At 44.4% G+C, this 18097-nt stretch overlaps 1 protein-coding gene across 1 annotated transcript in view; it reads left to right on the top strand.

Moving 5' to 3' along the window:
• Window positions 1–18097, top strand: part of LOC126204141 (sodium channel protein Nach-like) — a 194085-nt gene that overhangs the window by 94785 nt on the left and 81203 nt on the right. The window contains exons 7-8 of the mRNA XM_049938551.1: window positions 10574–10757; window positions 10835–10888. Coding sequence (XP_049794508.1) covers window positions 10574–10757; window positions 10835–10888 — 238 coding nt within the window. The remainder of the gene's footprint in view (window positions 1–10573; window positions 10758–10834; window positions 10889–18097) is intronic.

The raw sequence follows: 18097 nt of genomic DNA, 5'->3' as shown, positions 1-18097 counted from the left end.
ATGAAGAGAGCCCTATACAAATTACAGGGTATATACAACAAGAAACGTCTGTCCACCTGCACCAAAATTCGTCACTACAACACTGTAATCATACCTGAGGTGCTATATGCCATTGAGACACTGATGTTACATACAAAGGCTGACCTTGAGAACATTCTCACACAGGAAAGAAAAATCATTAGGAAAATTATCGGACCAAAACTCACAGACGATGGATATAGGCTTCACTCCAGGGACACTACAGAGAAGTTATCCAACAATGCAGTGGACATTAGAAAGAGGTGGCTAAAATTTTATGGACACATATGCAGACTCCCACAGACCAGACTCACATACAAAATCCTCAGGTACATCCAGAGACTCAAGACCACTACACCCTTGATGACACAAGTAAAAATTGATCTGGAAAGAGCTCAGATAGATAAAGCAGATGTCATGGACAAAGGTGTCTAAAGACACAAGGTGTACAAGTGGGAAGTGATGTCAGAGAAAACAGTATCTAAAGCCCAAAGGCCAAAGTGAATGGAAGAAACAAAGAGAGCCTTTAGTGAAAGAATGAAGGAGTACAAGAAGGCAAGTAGTCATGAATGTTTCGCGCAGTCTGATAAAAGGCCTGTAACGTGTGTAATAATAAATGTCTGCTTGTGTCTGTGTATGTGCAGATGGATATGTGTGTGTGCGAGTGTATACCTGTCCTTTTTTCCCCCTAAGGTAAGTCTTTCCGCTCCCAGGATTGGAATGACTCCTTACCCTCTCCCTTAAAACCCACATCCTTTCGTCTTTCCCTCTCCTTCCCTCTTTCCTGATGAAGCAACCGTTTGGTGCAAAAGCTAGAATTTTGTGTGTATGTTTGTGTGTCTATTGACCTGCCAGCGCTTCCATGCCCAGTCATCTTGCAGTGAACCAAAGTTATGTTGTTTGGACATGGAGGAAATACAGAGAGACAGGAACTGTCAATAACATGTCTCGCTCAGACCACCCAAGGGCTACCACTACAGTGGATGACTGCTACCTACAGATTGTGGCTTGGAGGAACCCTAACAGCATGTTGAATAATGCTTTTTGTGCCGCCACAGGACGTCCTGTTATGACTCAAACTGTGCACAATAGGCTGCATGATGTGCAACTTCACTCCCGACGTCCATGGTGTGGTCCATCTTTGCAATCACGACACCATGCAGTGCGGTACTGATGGGCTCAACAAGCCGAATGCACTGCTCAGGATTGTCATCACATTCTCTTCACCAATGAGTGTCGCATATGCCTTCAAACAGACAATCATCGGAGACGTGTTTGGAGACAACCCGGTCAGGCTGAACACCTTAGACACAATATCCAGCAAGTGCAGCAAGGTGGGGGTTCCCTGCTGTCTTGGGATGGCATTATGTGGGGCTGACGTACGCTGCTGGTAGTCATGGAAGATGCCATAATGGCTGTACGATACGTACATGCCATCCTCCGACTGACAGTGCAACCATATCTGCAGCATATTGGCAAGGCATTCGTCTTCATGGATGACAGTTTGCATCTACATCATGCACATTTTGTGAATGACTTCCTTCAGGATATCAGCACTGCTCAACTAGAGTCGCCAGTAGGCTCTCCAGACATGAACCATATTGAATTTGCCTGTGATAGATTGAAAAGGACTGTTTATGGACGACATGACCCACCAACCACTCTGAGGGATCTATGTCGAATCACCATTGAGGAGTGGGACAATTTGGACCAACAGTGCCTTGATGAACTTGTGGATAGTGTGCCATGATGGATACAGGCATGCATCAGTGAAGGTCTTGCTGTATGGCGGTACAACATGCAATGTGCAGTTTTCATGAGCAATAAAAAGGGCGGAAATGATGTTTATACTGACCTCTATTCCAATTTTATGTACAGGTTCCAGAACTCTCGAAACCAAGGTGATGGAAAACTTTTTTTGATGTGTGTATATATACAGCTAATGCAATGTACTTCTGAATATTTGTTAGAGTAACATCTAAAATTTTGGAATAAATTTATCAAGATAATTTCAAGAATGATGGTATCAATGCTTCAGGTTTATATATTAAATTTGTATTTATAGCCCATGTCTGTCTTAATGTTCATTAGAGTATCATGCAGAAATTTGAAGTAGATTGGTGAAGTATTTTTTGAGTTTTTTGGTAACAATGGAAAACAATGACTTGTCGTGATATAATAGGATAGATATATTTATATATCGCATACAGGGTGGTCCATTGATGATGACCGGGCCAAATATCTCACGAAATAAGCGTCAAACGAAAAAACTACAAAAAACGAAACTTGTCTAGCTTGAAGGGGGAAACCAGATGGCGCTATGGTTGTACCGCTAGATGGCGCTGCCATAGGTCAAATGGAAATCAACTGTGTTTTTTTTTAAATAGGAACCGCCATTTATTATTACATATTTGTGTAGCACGTAAAGAAATATGTATGTTTTAGTTGGACCACGTTTTTCGCTTTGTGACAGATGGCGCTGTAATAGTCACAAAAATATGGCTCACAATTTTAGGCAAACAGTTGGTAACAGGTAGGTTTTTTAAATTAAAATACAGAATGTAGGTACGTTTGAACATTTTATTTCGGTTGTTCCAATGTGATACATGTACCTTTGTGAACTTATCATTCCTGAGAATGCATGCTGTCACAGTGTTATTGCCTGTAAATACCACATTAATGTAATAAATGCTCAAAATGATGTCTGTCAACCTCAATGCATTTGGCAATACGTGTAACGACATTCCTCTCAACAGCGAGTAGTTCGCCTTCCGTAATGTTCGCACATGCATTGACAATGTGCTGACGCATGTTGTCAGGTGTTGTCGGTGGATCACGATAGCAAATATCCTTCAACTTTCCCCACAGAAAGAAATCCGGGAACGTCAGATCCAGTGAATGTGCAGGCCATGGTATGGTGCTTCAATGACCAATCCGCCTGTCACAAAATATGCTATTCAATACCGCTTCAGCGCACGTGAGCTATGTGCCGGACATCAATCATGTTGGAAGTACATCACCATTCTGTTGTGCAGTGAAACATCTTGTACTAACATCAGTAGAACATTATGTAGGAAATCAGCATACACTGCACCATTTAGATTGCCATCAATAAAATGGGGGCCAATTACCTTCCTCCCATAATGCCACAACATACATTAACCCGCCGAGGTTGCTGATGTTGCACTTGTTGCAGCCATCTTAGATTTTCTGTTGCCCATTAGTGCATATTATGCCAATTTACGTTTCCGCTGTTGGTGAATGACACTTCGTCGCTAAATAGAATGCGTGCAAAAAATCTGTCATTGTCCAGTAATTTCTCTTGTGCCCAGTGGCAAAATTGTGCACGATGTTCAAAGTCGTCATCATGCAATTCCTGGTGCATAGAAATGTATGGTATGGGTGCAATCGATGTTGATGTAGCATTCTCAACACTGATGTTTTTGAGATTCCTGATTCTCACGCAATTTGTCTGCTACTGATGTGCAGATTAGCCACGACAGCAACTAAAAGACCTACTTCGGCATCATCATTTGTTGCAGATTGTGGTTGACATTTCACATGTAGCACAACACTTCCTGTTTCCTTAAATAATGTAACTATCTGGTGAACTGTCCGGACAGTTGGATGATGTTGTCCAGGATACCGAGCAGCATACATAGCACATGCCCGTTGGGCATTTTGATCACAATAACCATACATCAACACGATATTGACCTTTTCCGCAATTGGTGAATGGTCCATTTTAACACGGATAATGTATCACAAACCAAATACCGTCCACACTGGTGGAATTTTACGTGACACCATGAACTTAAACGTTTGTGACTATTACAGCACCATCTATCACAAAGCGAAAAAGGTGGTCCAACTAAAACATTCATATATATTTACATACTACATGAATATGTAATAAAAAAAATGGGGGTTCCTATTTAAAAAAATGCAGTTGATATCCATTTGACCTATGGCAGCGCCATCTAGCGGGCCAACTGTAGCGCCATCTGGTTTCCCCCTTCACACTAGACGAGTTTCGTTCTTTGTAGTTTTTTCATTTGATGCTTATTTCATGAGATATTTGGCCCAGTCACTATCAATGGACCACCCTGTATATTAGCTGTGTAAAAATTTGAAGTAAATCAGTCAAAAAGTTTTGGAGATTGTTGGGAACAATGTTAAACATCATTTCATTTTTTTATAGTAACTCTCTATTACACACTGCTTTGCTCACATATCAGTAGTTTTGTTATGATGTGTGATGGTGAGTAAGTAAGCTAGTAATATTATGAGATGTCTGTGGATATAGTGGTGGAGAGACGTTTGTATAAAAATGTAAGCAGTGGGAGCACGTAGGTACATGATGATTGTGTTTCTATTATTTTTCTGCATGTCATATCGGAAACTATGCATTATATTTTCTAACTATGCTTAAAAATGCCTCAATTCCTTACATCCATGCAGAAGTAGAGTTTTTAGGCATTTCTCTGGTTCATCTAGTACTGTATGTGATATTTTGTCACCAGAGCAACTTTTCTCCCTCCTGTTCAATAGCATATGGTGCCTACACTTTGCATCCATCTCCCTAAGATGACTGATATATGATTAAGATAGTCAGTTAATACATCATAATCAAATGTAGCCTTAGCAAAAGGCTCCAACATTCCACATGTAAAGATATGACTCTCTGTTCGTCATACAGTCTTTAAATGACACCGTCACTGTGAGTCCTCAAGTGTCTTGGAAGCTATATGAGGCACATGAAGCTCAGCACCTAAAACGTGATGGGCTTGTGGCTGTTCCAATGTCTCTGTAGCTCTTATGGCCATCTGACATTCTGCATTCAAGTTCCAATTGACGTGAGATTGCTCTGAGATTTGTTGGATTTCAGTAACTTTCATATATTGAGCTGTCTTAGAACTGTGTGCTAAATCAGACTTACATTTGCGATGCTTATAGTTTTAAATTTGGTTCTTGCTCTTACTGTCTGAGTTTATTGTTGTATCCCCACCAAAACTCTCCAGCTATGCTAGTGGTGTAACAACTCAATATAATAAATCATGTGCACAATAACATGGATTTGCACTTCAACAGAATAATCTATAGACACTAAGAGTTGTCGATCATTATACCACTGTCATCTGCATGCCACTCAAGTATACTATATTTAAAATTTTTATAAACACTCAAAAAGCTACAGATTTCTAAGGCAGCCTATGGTCTTCCTCAGGGTTCAAGCTACCTCCATATCAAATACCATCAGAGTCAGTTCAGCAGTATTGTAATGAAAATGTGACAGAGTGAGTTACTTCCAAAATTAATAATACTTGTGTTAGTATGGAAGTATTGTTGTGACAGTGCCACAATATTTAAAAGTGCCACTACGTCAGTACGCAAACATGGCGATAGAGGCGCTCCGCAACTCGGCTGAGCGCGGGAGCGCCACCTAGCTATGAACGGCGCCAGCCGCATGTCACGGCACGGCAGTCTAATGACAGATTCGGAGTAGGTAGCATGTAACCCGCTATTGTTCTATGTTTGTATATCCACGCAATTTATTAGTGATTAAAGGTTATAACACTTTTTGGCGACGAGGTCGGATATTTTTTTCCTGCGTTGTGGCATTGTGTGTTCGTGTCGGGGCAGACATGGAACAGCTTATGCAAGCGCTCATTGAACAAGAAACACAGCTGACGGCTGCTATTCAGGCGTTGTCGATGTTGCTTACTCATCGTCTGTCTTCCTCTTCGCCGCCTCCATTCCCTCCTTACGACGAGGCCGCTGAAGACTGGGAGGATTATGAGAAGCATTTGCGGCAACACTTCTTGGCTTTCGGCGTTGTCGATGCTCCTATGTGTAAGTCGTTATTTCTATCTTGGATTTCCCCACGGATCTATCAGCTGCTATCTCAGTTGGCCCCTCTGCGGGAACCTGCCTCTCTGTCCTTCCAAGAAATGTGTGACTTATTGTCTAACTATTACCGAAAAAACACCCACGTCATTGCCGCCTGCGTGGCGTTCTACCGCTGTCGTAAACAGCCCCATCAATCGTACCGGGCTTGGGCGGCGGAGCTACACGGTCTGAGTAGGAAATGTCAGTTTGTCATGGACACTCATCATGAGTCTTATGCTGATTCAATGGTTAGGGACGCTATTCTACAGCTTGCTCCTGATAAAGAAGTTCGGCAACGTGCCTTACAACTGCCAAACCTGTCGTTGTCAGAAGTTCTAAGCATCGCTCAATCTTTTGAAGTGTCTCATGCTGCTGGTGCGCAAATAGACGCGTGGTGTGATGTAGGCGCTATCCAGACAACTTTCGACACGGACAATTTGCCTGTTTCCCAGGGGAAAAACGATGTGGCGGCGGTTCACTCGCGTCAACAACCTCGCGTTGGGCCACCACGCTCACAGCGAAAACAGCAACCACAGAAGCAGTTTCATTCTGCACTTCCTTCTTGTCCACGTTGTTTCGTACAGCATGACAGGGCCGCGTGTCCAAAACGTTGGGCCACGTGTAATTCATGTAGAAAAAAAGGCCACATTGCTTCTGTGTGTCAGTCCCCTAAAGTTCCTGTCGACGAGGACAAGGCATCGGACATGGATGTTAACTGTGTGCTTTCTCAAACAAATAAGTTGTTTGTCACTGTTCGTGTTCTGGATAAAGACATTCGCATGCAAGTAGACACTGGCTCTGCCGTAACTCTCATTAATTCTCGCACGTATTTGGAGTTGGGTTCCCCTCCCTTGTCTCCCATTACGCGAAATCTGAGGACTTACAATAAGCAGAAAATTCCTATCGTTGGCCAGTTTGATGCTTCCACTGCCTACAAGTCTGTTGTTAGGCCCCTCACGTTTTATGTGGTGGATCATGCGGGCACTGAAAACCTGTTCGGTTATGATGCTTTCCAGTTGTTCGGGTTATCCACTGATGATGATGTGCACCTCCTATCTGAGGATATTCTGTATCAACAGCTGGATGGATTGTGTTCGGAATTCTCGTCCGTGTTCTCTGCTGGTCTGGGTTGTGCCAAGGATTTTGGAGTCCACATTACTCTTAAACCTATGGCTCGCCCTACGTTTTTCCGGGCACGCCCTATTCCGATGGCGTTGCGTGCACCTAACAAGGATGAGATAGACAGGTTAACAGCTTCAGGGATTCTCCTTCCTGTTACCTCCAGCGAATGGGCATCGCCAATCATGGTGGTTTCTAAACCAAACGGGAGTCAGCGATTGTGTAGTGCTTTTAAAGCCACTGTCAATGCTCAGAGCCTCATTGACACTTACACTCTTTCCCGTCCTGAGGAGTTATTTACCAAGCTCGCTGGGGGCCAGTTCTTTTCCAAACTTGACTTATCGGAGGCGTACCATCAGTTGCCGTTGGATGCGTCTTCCAAGGAATTTCTCGTCATCAACACTCCTTGTGGGTTGTATCAGTACCAGTGGTTACCATTTGGTGTCGCTAGCGCGCCGGCCATTTTTCAGTGGTTTTTGGAACAGCTCATGGCTTCCGTTCCCTGCTGCATCAACTACCTGGATGACATTGTCGTCACGGGGGCCTCCACTGAGGAGCACCTTCGCAATTTGCGTTCACTGTTTCGGGTTCTGCATTTGGCTGGGTTGAAGTGCAATCTGGACAAGTCACAGTTCTTCCAAACCTCCATTGTGTATCTTGGTTTCCACTTGTCCCGTGAGGGTATACGTCCTCTACGTCAGCACGTTGTGGCCATTACCACTCTACCCCGGCTGTCTACGATCAAAGAACTTCAGGCATTTCTAGGCAAGATTGCTTATTATCACAAATTCATTCCAGCTGCGGCGGCGGTAGCTCATCCTCTGCATCAGCTGTTATGCAAAAACGTTCCTTTCTGTTGGTCCGACGAGTGCGAGCAGGCTTTTGTCCACCTGAAAGCTCATTTGCAGTCGGCGCCTTGTCTTGCCAAATTCCGTCCGGGTCAGCACTTGGTTCTGGCAACTGACGCGTCACAGTATGGCCTAGGGGCTGTTCTTGCCCATCGGTATGAGGATGGGTCGGAACGACCCATTGACTATGCTTCCAAGACCCTCAACGATGCCCAACGGCGTTACTCTCAAATCAAAAAGGAGGCGCTCGCTATCATTTATGCTCTAAAAAAGTTCACCGTTTTTTGTATGGTTCTAAGTTTCACCTCATCACCAACCACAAGCCACTGGTCTCTCTGTTCAGCCCATCGGCGCCGCTTCCGGATAAGGCAGCTCACCGCCTGCAACGTTGGGCCTTATACTTGTCTCGTTTTCACTATGAGATTCACTATCGGCCCACGGCCCAGCACGCCAACGCTGACGTGTTGTCGCATTTGCCGATGGACCCCGACCCGGTTTTCGATCACGATGAAATACTCTGTTTCCACATTGATGAGGAAGAACGTCGTGCGGTCGAGGGTTTTCCACTTACAGGTTCGCAGGTCGCGTCGGTTACTGCGCGGGACCCGGTCCTGCGTCAGGTGATCGGTTTTGTTCATCGGGGTTGGCCGGACAGGACCAAGGGCCGGGCATTGGATCCCCTTCACAACTACCATGCCTTGCTCCTTCGTCTGTCTGTTTGTGATGGTGTTGTTCTTCTGGCCACGGATGGCGCATCTCCATGGGTCGTGGTGCCAGCCTCTCTTCGCAAAGATGTTCTCAAACTGTTGCATGAAGGCCATTGGGGTTTTTGTCGGACTAAGTCCCTGGCCCGCAGGCACGTTTATTGGCCCGGTATTGATTCGGACATTGCCCACATGGTTGCTGTGTGTGGTCAGTGTGGTCAATAACTGGCTGCACTTCGTATAATGCCCTCTCCGTGGCCTGATCCGGCACAGCCCTGGGAACGGGTGCACGCTGACATTGCCGGCCCCTCCCTCGGTACTTATTGGCTACTGTTGATTGACGCCTTCTCGAAGTTTCCGTTTGTTGTTCGATGTCCGTTGCCCACCACTGCGGCGACGACGCTGGCTTTGTCCAAAATCTTTGCGCTGGGAGGTCTTCCATCCACGATCGTCACGGACAATGGCCCTCAGTTCTCTTCGCAGGCCTTCCGTGATTTTTGTACTGGACACGGGATTCGTCATGTTACAGCACCGCCCTTCCATCCGCAATCGAATGGGGAGGTCGAGCGCCTTGTCCGCACTTTCAAAAGCCAGATGAAAAAATTCCTTAGTGATTTTTCCACGGATGACGCTCTGTTGCAATTTCTGAGTTCTTATCGCTTCACGCCTCTGGGTGATGGCAGCCCTGCTGAACTCTTGCATGGCCACCAACCGCACACTCTACTGCACCTGCTTCACCCTGTCAGGCCTTGTACTGTGTCCCCTAGTGCGGGAAAATACTCAGTGGGCGCCAACGTGTGGGCACGAGGGTATGGATCTCGCCCTAAATGGATTCCAGGGGTGGTCAAGGCTCTTCGCGGCTGCCGGCTTTGTGAAATACGTACGGACGATGGCATGGTTGTTTGCCATTACGACCAGATGCGCCCACGAGTGGTGGCCACGCCGTTGCCACCGCCCCTTCTTTCGCCTCCACCAGCCCGAGAAGCCAGTCCTGTTGCTGCTGCCGATCTCCCGTACGTGTTGCTGCAGCTGACGTCGCTACTGCTTCCGAGTACGCCGGAACCGGCCCCAGTCGCAACGCCGCCTTCTCTGGGACCCATCTCGCTGGAGCACTCCCCCAGGTCCACGCCACCTATGGATGCTGCTCCGGAGTTTTCACCCATCATCTCATCCAGGAGGCACGTTCCACGCACAAGCTTCCGTCCTGGACATTTTCGACCATACTCTCGTGTTTCTCCGCGGGATCTTCTCGGGGCCTCCCAAGAGGCCATGGATGTCTCCACCCTGTCCGTGTCTCCAAGGAAGTGAGTGTTTTTTTTTTTTTTTCCATGGGGGGAAAAGTGTTGTGACAGTGCCACGATATTTAAAAGTGTCACTACGTCAGTACGCGAACACGGCGATAGAGGCGCTCCGCAACTCGGCTGAGCGCGGGAGCGCCACCTAGCTATGAATGGCGCCGGCCGCATGTTACAGCACGGCAGTCCAATGACAGATTCGGAGTAGGTAGCATGTAACCCGCTATTATTCTACGTTTGTATATCCACACAATTTATTAGTGATTAAAGGTTATAACAAGTATGGTCTAAACATATTGAGAATTAAATATGCATTTTATTGATTACAATGATTCATATCACATAGAACGTATAAATCAATAAAAGTATTTTTCCAAAGATGATCAAGTTGGAAAGTGAACGAGTAAATAGTTTTTTCAAAGAGTAAGTTTTATCTTCTTCAGTCAACAAATATGTCTTACTACACACTTTCTAAAGTAGCCTATGTTCTTCCTCAGTTTTTAAGTACTCTACATACCAAATTTTATCAAACTTGGTTCAACAGTTTAACCATAAAACATAACACACAGAGCTACTTTTGAATTTATAATATTAGTGTGGTTAAGATACAAACATCCAGTTTCTTTGCAAACTACAATTTATATAATCATTTATGATTTTGTTTGAAACTATTTTTATCATCACATGGGTTTCCTAACAGGTGAAGGAAGTAGTCAATGATCCAATGCTGTATGAGGTAGAACCCAGTGGAAGAGATTGTCTGTTTCATAATGAAGTTCCCACAGGTGTATACCCATATTATAGCTTCACAACATGTCTGGTTCAGTGCCACAAACAACACCATTTGAAGTTCTGCAATTGTACACATCATATGATGCCAAATTGTAAGTATTTTTTCCTTGATAAGGAGAGTCATATTTTAAGACAGACTGTAATTTCATTTGGATCTTGGATTTTTCAGCTGCTGATGAGGTCTGTGGCATTGAGGGACTAACCTGCCTTAATGGTTATAATGGTATGTTACTCATTTATTTTGAAATTAAATTTTGGGGAGAATGTGCATGTTTATAAGTTTAATGTGAGTAACCTGGACTTTTTCAGACTTTGTGTTAGCTTTATTGGACAGGAATGTTATTTCGCATGACTAGTGATGATATGTTAAACAGCTAGTTTTTAAAGTTTAAAATTATGCTTCAAATGTTCTACACATTAATTTTGTGAATCAATATCACCCAAAAAGCACACAAGAAAACTGGAACTGGATCCAGTCTTAAAACTTTGGTGAAAAATGAAGAGAACTGTTGATAAAAATTATACTAGAGTACCACAGCAGATGGTGCAAAGCAGTGGGTAAAAACTGATAAGTAAATTGAAAGTTGGTGTACTGGACACTCTGTAGTCACATTACAAAGTTGAGCTTAAGAGTTTAGACTGAAGTTAAGGTGATTAAAAAGTGCAGACAATTCACAAACATTGTAGAGCATATATTACACTCAACTCATTTTGAAATACATAGACAGAAAATCTAAACTTATATGTACACATATACTCATATCAGAACATTAAATGCACTATGTTAAAATGTGACAAACTGAAGTGTGTATGCTATCTGTGCCATAAGCAAGTAGGTTCTCCTACCAGAGTAGATAACAATGCCCTAGAGAACAAAGTCCTATATGGAGATAGATCAATGTCTCTGGACTGGAGAAAGGAAAACCACAACTGAATAGTCAATTTTGTCAACCCCAGATTATTGTCCATTATTTTCAGCACTCTTCCTTCTACTGGTGCATGACCTTCTGGTTCAACAGAGAGGTAATGGCATACATAGAGACAGGAAAATTTTTAGCAGTGTGTCAATTAATTAATTAATTATTTGATTAACTAATTCACACATAGTGTTCTACTAATGCTACCATACAGGAAAGCTTTCAGGAGAGTGAATAGAGTCATGTTATATATTAACACATAGAAGTAGTCAATGTAAACTGCTTCTGTAAAGTATACTGACAGTGCTTTATGATCACTGATAATCTACTAACTCTGATGGTAACTATGTCTGTATTATTTTATGTGCACATGTTGAATGAGGCCCCGAGGCATACACACTTAGTGCAGCTGGTGCCATTTCCCTAAGGGGTACCATCATCCACTGCACATTTGAACTGACAATGATTAATGGACCTCTACCCTTTTGCATTTGTCTCCTCCTGAAACCAGGCAAAACAGGTTTTGCCAAAACAGCTGAAGTGAGTCCCACTGGCTCCGTTTCAGTTTCAGTGAATGACAGCACCTCAGACTTGTTGGTTAGGGGGATTGGTACAATATTTTATAAATATATAATCAACTACTTTGAAGAAATCCACTTTTCCTCTTTTAAACTGCTCAGCTGCTGCTTGTATCTAATACTTAAAACTAGCATTTATGTAACATTACACGGAAGGCTGTCACCTGCTTATACACTGCCAAAATGAAGATTTAAAGAAAGTGATATTTTTGTACCACCAAGTTTTATTCATAAAATATTGCGTAGTTAATGTGTGTGTGTGTGTGTGTGTGTGTGTGTGTGTGAACATTTCATGCGTGTCTCTCCTCCTTTACTGATGAAGGCTGTGGCCAAAAGCTATATGTGAGTGTCTTTTAATTGTGCCTGTCTGCAACTTAACGTGTCCTCTTATGCTGAGTAGCAATCTGCCTTTTCCTACATTGTTGTTATTCCTATCTGGAATTTCCATTGCTTGAGAGATGCAAACTGAGAATTTTTTTCAACAAATCAAACACTTTAAACAAACTGATATCATTAATACGAGGTTGGTTTAAAAAGTTCTCAGCATGGAATAGAAAAAAAAGTACATACATCACTGAAGCTTTTTTTATTTTTCAATGAAGTCTCCTTGTAGATTAATGCACTTGGTCCAACAATGTTCCAGTGACTTGATCCCATCTCGAAAATGAGTTTCCTCTAGGCCTGCAAAATAATTGTCAACTCTGGCTATCAATTCTTTGTTTGAAGTGAATTTTCGTCTACCAAGAAAAATTTTCAGTTCTGGGAAGAAATGGAAGTCTGAGGGAGCCATATCAGATGAATAAGGTGCATTTTGCAACAATTCAAACCTTAATTTGCGTAATTTTCTTCCTTGCTAAACCTGGCCTTTTTTCATGTATCCTTTGTTGCAATTTGTTCAAAATGTTAGCATAGTATTCTTCAGTAATTGTTTGCCCAGTGGGGAGATAATCTATCAACAGAATCCCCTTTGCATCCCAGAACACTGATGCCATGACCTTTCCTACCGAAGGAATTGTCTTGACTTTCTTTAGGTGTTGGGGAACCATCATGTTTCCACTGCTTTGATGGTTGTCTTGTCTCTGTGGTATAGTAGTGCACCCAAGTTTCATGCGTGGTCACAAACCTGTGCAAAAAATGTTGTTTGTTTCTCCTAAAACGCTCCAAACATTGTTCCGATATGCCCATTCTCATGCATTTTTGATCCAGCGTCAATAGTTGCAGCAACTATTTTGCAGATAATTTGTATCATTTCTAATTCTTCAGTTAAAATGTGGTATACCCTTTTAGATGACATCTGGCAAGCATGAGCAGTTTCATGCAGTTTCAACTGGTGATCCTCCATGACCAGGAAACTGCATTGTGCACTTTTGCAATGATTTCTGGAGTAGTGACACATCTTGGCCAACCACTGCATGGATCATTGTCTAAGCTCTCCCAACCAAATTTAAATTCCTTTGTTCACTTGGCAACAGTTGAATATGAAGGAGCAGGGTCCCCCAGTGTATTCTGGAAATCAGCATGAATGTTCTTTGCTTTCATACCTTTCTTTACGAAGTACTTAATCACTGCTCGAATCTCGATTTTTTCCATCTTTGCAAATCACTACACAGGAACAACAACAGAGCCATGTGACTGCCACAGCTGTCTTCCATTGATGTGACACATGTTTACAGGCAACAGTCCAATAAATATCATGTGAACAACTCGTTGTGCTAGCACTGACCTCTCATGGTGATTCCCAGAACTTTTCAAACCACCCTCATAAAAACGAGAAAGGAGGGACTACAATCTATGTTAAAACTAATGTAAAATATAAATCCCTAGACATAAGTGCTTTTGGTGCAGATTCTCACTTTGAAGCCAGTGAAACAGAAATTACTACAAGTAATAAGCCAGTTATAATTTTGGCAGTTTACAGGGCCCCTGTAGGGAAAATATGTATCTTTCTAAACCACATGGAACAACTTTTGAACCAACATTCAAAACATAAGGATTTAATTATCATGGGTGATTTTAATATTAACTTTTTAACTGCAAATAACAGCAGAAGAGAACTAGAGCACCTGATGGAAGCATTTAATCTAATTTCAATAGTTAACTTTCCCACTAGAGTAACTAGTACTTGTAAGAGCATAATTGACAATATATTCCTGGACAGATACAGAAGCAGCAGTATTATTGTAAGTCAAATTCTCAATGGTCTGTCAGGTCATGATGGTCAGCTGCTTACAGTAAAAAGATATCAAGCTGTGTGATATACTGAAACACTCCTTTAAAACTCTCAGGCCAGTCAATAATGATACCTTAGAAATCTTCAGTCTTTTCTTACAGAAAAATTGACTGGACCCCTCTATTTATGGAGAGAAATATTAATGAAAAATTTAATCTCTTCTCTAATGAGTTTGTGTCATTGTTTGAAGCTGTATCCCCAAAAATAATCTTGGGAAACAATCCTCAGGCCACAAAATGGAAACCCTGCATTACTAAAGGAATCAGAATTTCCTGTTGAACAAAAAGAAATTTATATGAATCCCTAAGGCTACCTAATGATCCCATCAAAAAGGAGGACTATAGATTGTATTTAATATTTATAAAGGGTAATAAAAAAATCCAAAACTATGTACATAACAATGTGAAATTGATAAGTCAAACAACAAATCAAAAACCATCTGGCAAGTTATAAAAATGGAGAATGGTAAAATAGTAGAGTACACGACTGACATAGAATTAATTCAGGATGGAAACATTGTAAAAAATACTGAGTAAGTTGCTAATATCTTCAATAAACATTTTTTAACAGCTGCAGAAAAAATTGGCTGTGAAGCCTGTTAGAACTTCTAGTTTAACAAGTATATTTAGGAACGACACTACAACACATATATGTCACAGAGTAAGTTAACATGTGTACACGTTAGCGTTCAGATAAGCACTGAGTCTCAGTCTAGCGGCCGCTACTCGGCTGGCCGCTTAGGTGGCGCCGCTGCTGCATGGCTGGCAGGCAGACAGCGCCGCACGTAGAGGACGTGCGTAATTGAGCGGCGGCACTTTAAATGATCGGCGAGTCACAACACTTTTCCCCCCTTTGAAATTGTTGCATTGGTCTTGATGGATGTGTCCTGGAGATGGCTGACGTCCATAGGAGTTGTGTGACTCGACGTAAAGTCTCGAGGAGGAGGCTTCCCGTACGGACGGAAGTGTCCCCGATGATAACGGGTCGAGATGACAGGAGACGTAGGGGTCGAATCTGCTGGGGCCCCACGCACCAATCTGCCCGTTGCGGCAAGTCCAGTTGATATGACAGGAGACATGGGCGATGCGTCAGCGTCTGTTGGAGGAGGAGGCGAGCAGATGTACTCTGACACTGGTTGGTCCTCCGGTTCCCGCATGGGCACGTCATCTGGTGGCATCCGTTCTGGTGCTGGCATCGCGATGACGGGTAGAGGGCGGCGTTGTGAGTATGGAGATGTGCCAAGATCCCGAGCATCAGGGAGAGTCAAGGGTGGTGTGGCGGCATTCGGAACAGGTGTTGCTGGCACCCGAGGCCGAAGCTGGTCCGAATGACGCACTGCAACACCTGTGTCCGTCTGGATTTCATACAGGCGTCTGCCACGGTGTCTTAAGATGCGGCCCGGGCTCCATTTTGGCCGCCTGCCATATCCCCGTACCCAGACGAGGTCGTCGGCGGTGAACCGGCCAAGTGACGGCACCCGTGGCCGGGAGGTGGGAGGCCGCAGAAGATGAAGTAGAGTGCGGGGCTGTCGGCCATGTAAGAGCTCAGCCGGGCTGTGATCGCCCATGGGGGTGAAACGGTAAGACACCAGGAACTGGAGAAGCGCCTCATCAGCAGCAGAAGAAGTCAGAAGTTTCCGCATTTGAGCCTTAAACGTGCGGACCAGTCGTTCAGCCTCACCGTTGGATTGTGGATGGAACGGCGGGGCCGTGACATGCGTAACACCATGACGAGCACAAAAATCCGCAAAGTCAGAAGAGGCAAATTGCGGACCATTATCAGTAACAAGAGTAGAGGGGAGGCCTTCCAAAGAAAAAATGCGGGCGAGAGCACTGGTGGTTGCCGTGGTGGTAGGTGACGTGCAACGGACAATGAAAGGAAAGTTAGAGTAGGCGTCAATTACGAGGAGCCAATAAGTACCTAAAAAGGGTCCCGCAAAATCAGCATGAATGCGCTCCCAGGGCTTCTCAGGCGAAGGCCACGGTGACAAAGATGACTTCGGGGCAGCGGCCTGTGACACACAAGGGCCGCAGGCAGCGACCATGTGTACGATTTCAGAGTCGATGCCAGGCCAGTACACATGACGGCGCGCCAGAGATTTGGTGCGCGACACACCCCAGTGCCCCTGGTGAAGGAGGCGCAAGACCGAAGCACGCAAAGACGCGGGGACCACAACACGCGGCGAAACATTGTCAGTGGAGAGGAGGATAACACCATCCCTAGCCGTGAGGCGGTAGCGCAAAGGGTAGTAGTTCCGCAACAGATCAGAAGTCTTAGCGAACGGGCGATCAGGCCAACCCGTCTGAATACAGCGTAAAACCCGGGAGAGGGTAGGGTCAGAACCTGTAGCAGCCGCCAGCCTGTCCCCAGTGATGGGGAACCCGTCCACAACCCGCTGCTCGGCAACATCCAGGTGGAAACACAAAAGTTCGTCCCTATCGAATGCCTGATCAGGGCCCATGGGGAGGCGAGACAAAGCATCAGCATTCGCATGCTGAGCCGTTGGCCAGAAATGAATCTCATAGTTGAAACGGGACAAGTAAAGAGCCCAACGCTGGAGGCGGTGTGCAGCCTTGTCGGGAAGTGACGTTGATGGGTGAAACAAGGAAACAAGTGGTTTGTGATCCGTAACAAGATGAAATTTTGTGCCATAGAGAAAAACACCAAACTTATGAAGAGCATAAATGATGGCCAAAGCTTCTTTCTCAATCTGAGAATACTTTTGTTGGGCATCCGTGAGCATTTTGGAGGCATAAGCAATGGGTTGTTCCGAACCGTCAGAAAAACGGTGCGCAAGGACTGCCCCAACCCCGTAGTGAGAGGCGTCTGTAGCAAGGACAAGATGTTGGCCAGGTCGATAAGTAGCTAGGCACGGGGCCTGTATCAGCATAGTCTTCAATTTCTGGAAAGCCGCGTCACATGACGCGGACCAGTGAAAAGGCACGTTTTTATGCAACAGGCGATGCAACGGCTGAGCCACCGACGCTGCAGACGGTAAAAACTTGTGATCGTATGCTATTTTCCCCAAGAAGGCCTGCAGTTCCTTAACAGACGTAGGGCGAGGAAGGGCATCGATTGCAGCGACAGTTTGTTGAAGGGGACAAATACCATCCCGAGAGAGTTGAAACCCCAAGTACGTGATAGATGCCTGAAAAAATTGTGATTTCTGAAGGTTACACTTAAGACCTGCAGTCTGTAAGACAGTAAAAAGTGTGTGGAGATTTTGAAGATGTTCGTCAGTGGTGGAGCCCGTGACAACAATGTCGTCCATGTAATTGATACACCCAGGGACAGGGAGCAATAATTGTTCCAAGAATCGCTGAAAGAGAGCAGGGGAGCTAGCAACCCCGAATGGCAGGCATTGGTATTGATAGAGGCCGAAAGGCGTGTTAAGGACCAGAAACTGCCGGGAAGCAGCGTCGAGAGGAAGTTGATGATAAGCTTCTGACAGGTCAATTTTAGAAAAATACTGCCCTCCAGCGAGTTTAGTGAACAGTTCTTCAGGACGGGGCATAGGGTAAGTGTCGATGAGGCATTGAGCATTTACCATGGCTTTGAAATCGCCACAGAGACGAATAGCACCATTGGGCTTGGCAACTACAACGACAGGAGAGGACCACTCACTGGAAGTGACAGGAAGCAAGACCCCTGAAGTAGTGAGACGATCCAACTCCTGTTTGACCCGATCACGAAGGGCCACAGGAATG

Source organism: Schistocerca nitens, chromosome 9, assembly GCF_023898315.1.
Source record: "Schistocerca nitens isolate TAMUIC-IGC-003100 chromosome 9, iqSchNite1.1, whole genome shotgun sequence".
Lineage (NCBI taxonomy): Eukaryota > Metazoa > Arthropoda > Insecta > Orthoptera > Acrididae > Schistocerca > Schistocerca nitens.
Note: the sequence above shows the minus strand (reverse complement) of the source record. Positions and strands in the feature narration are given on the sequence as shown.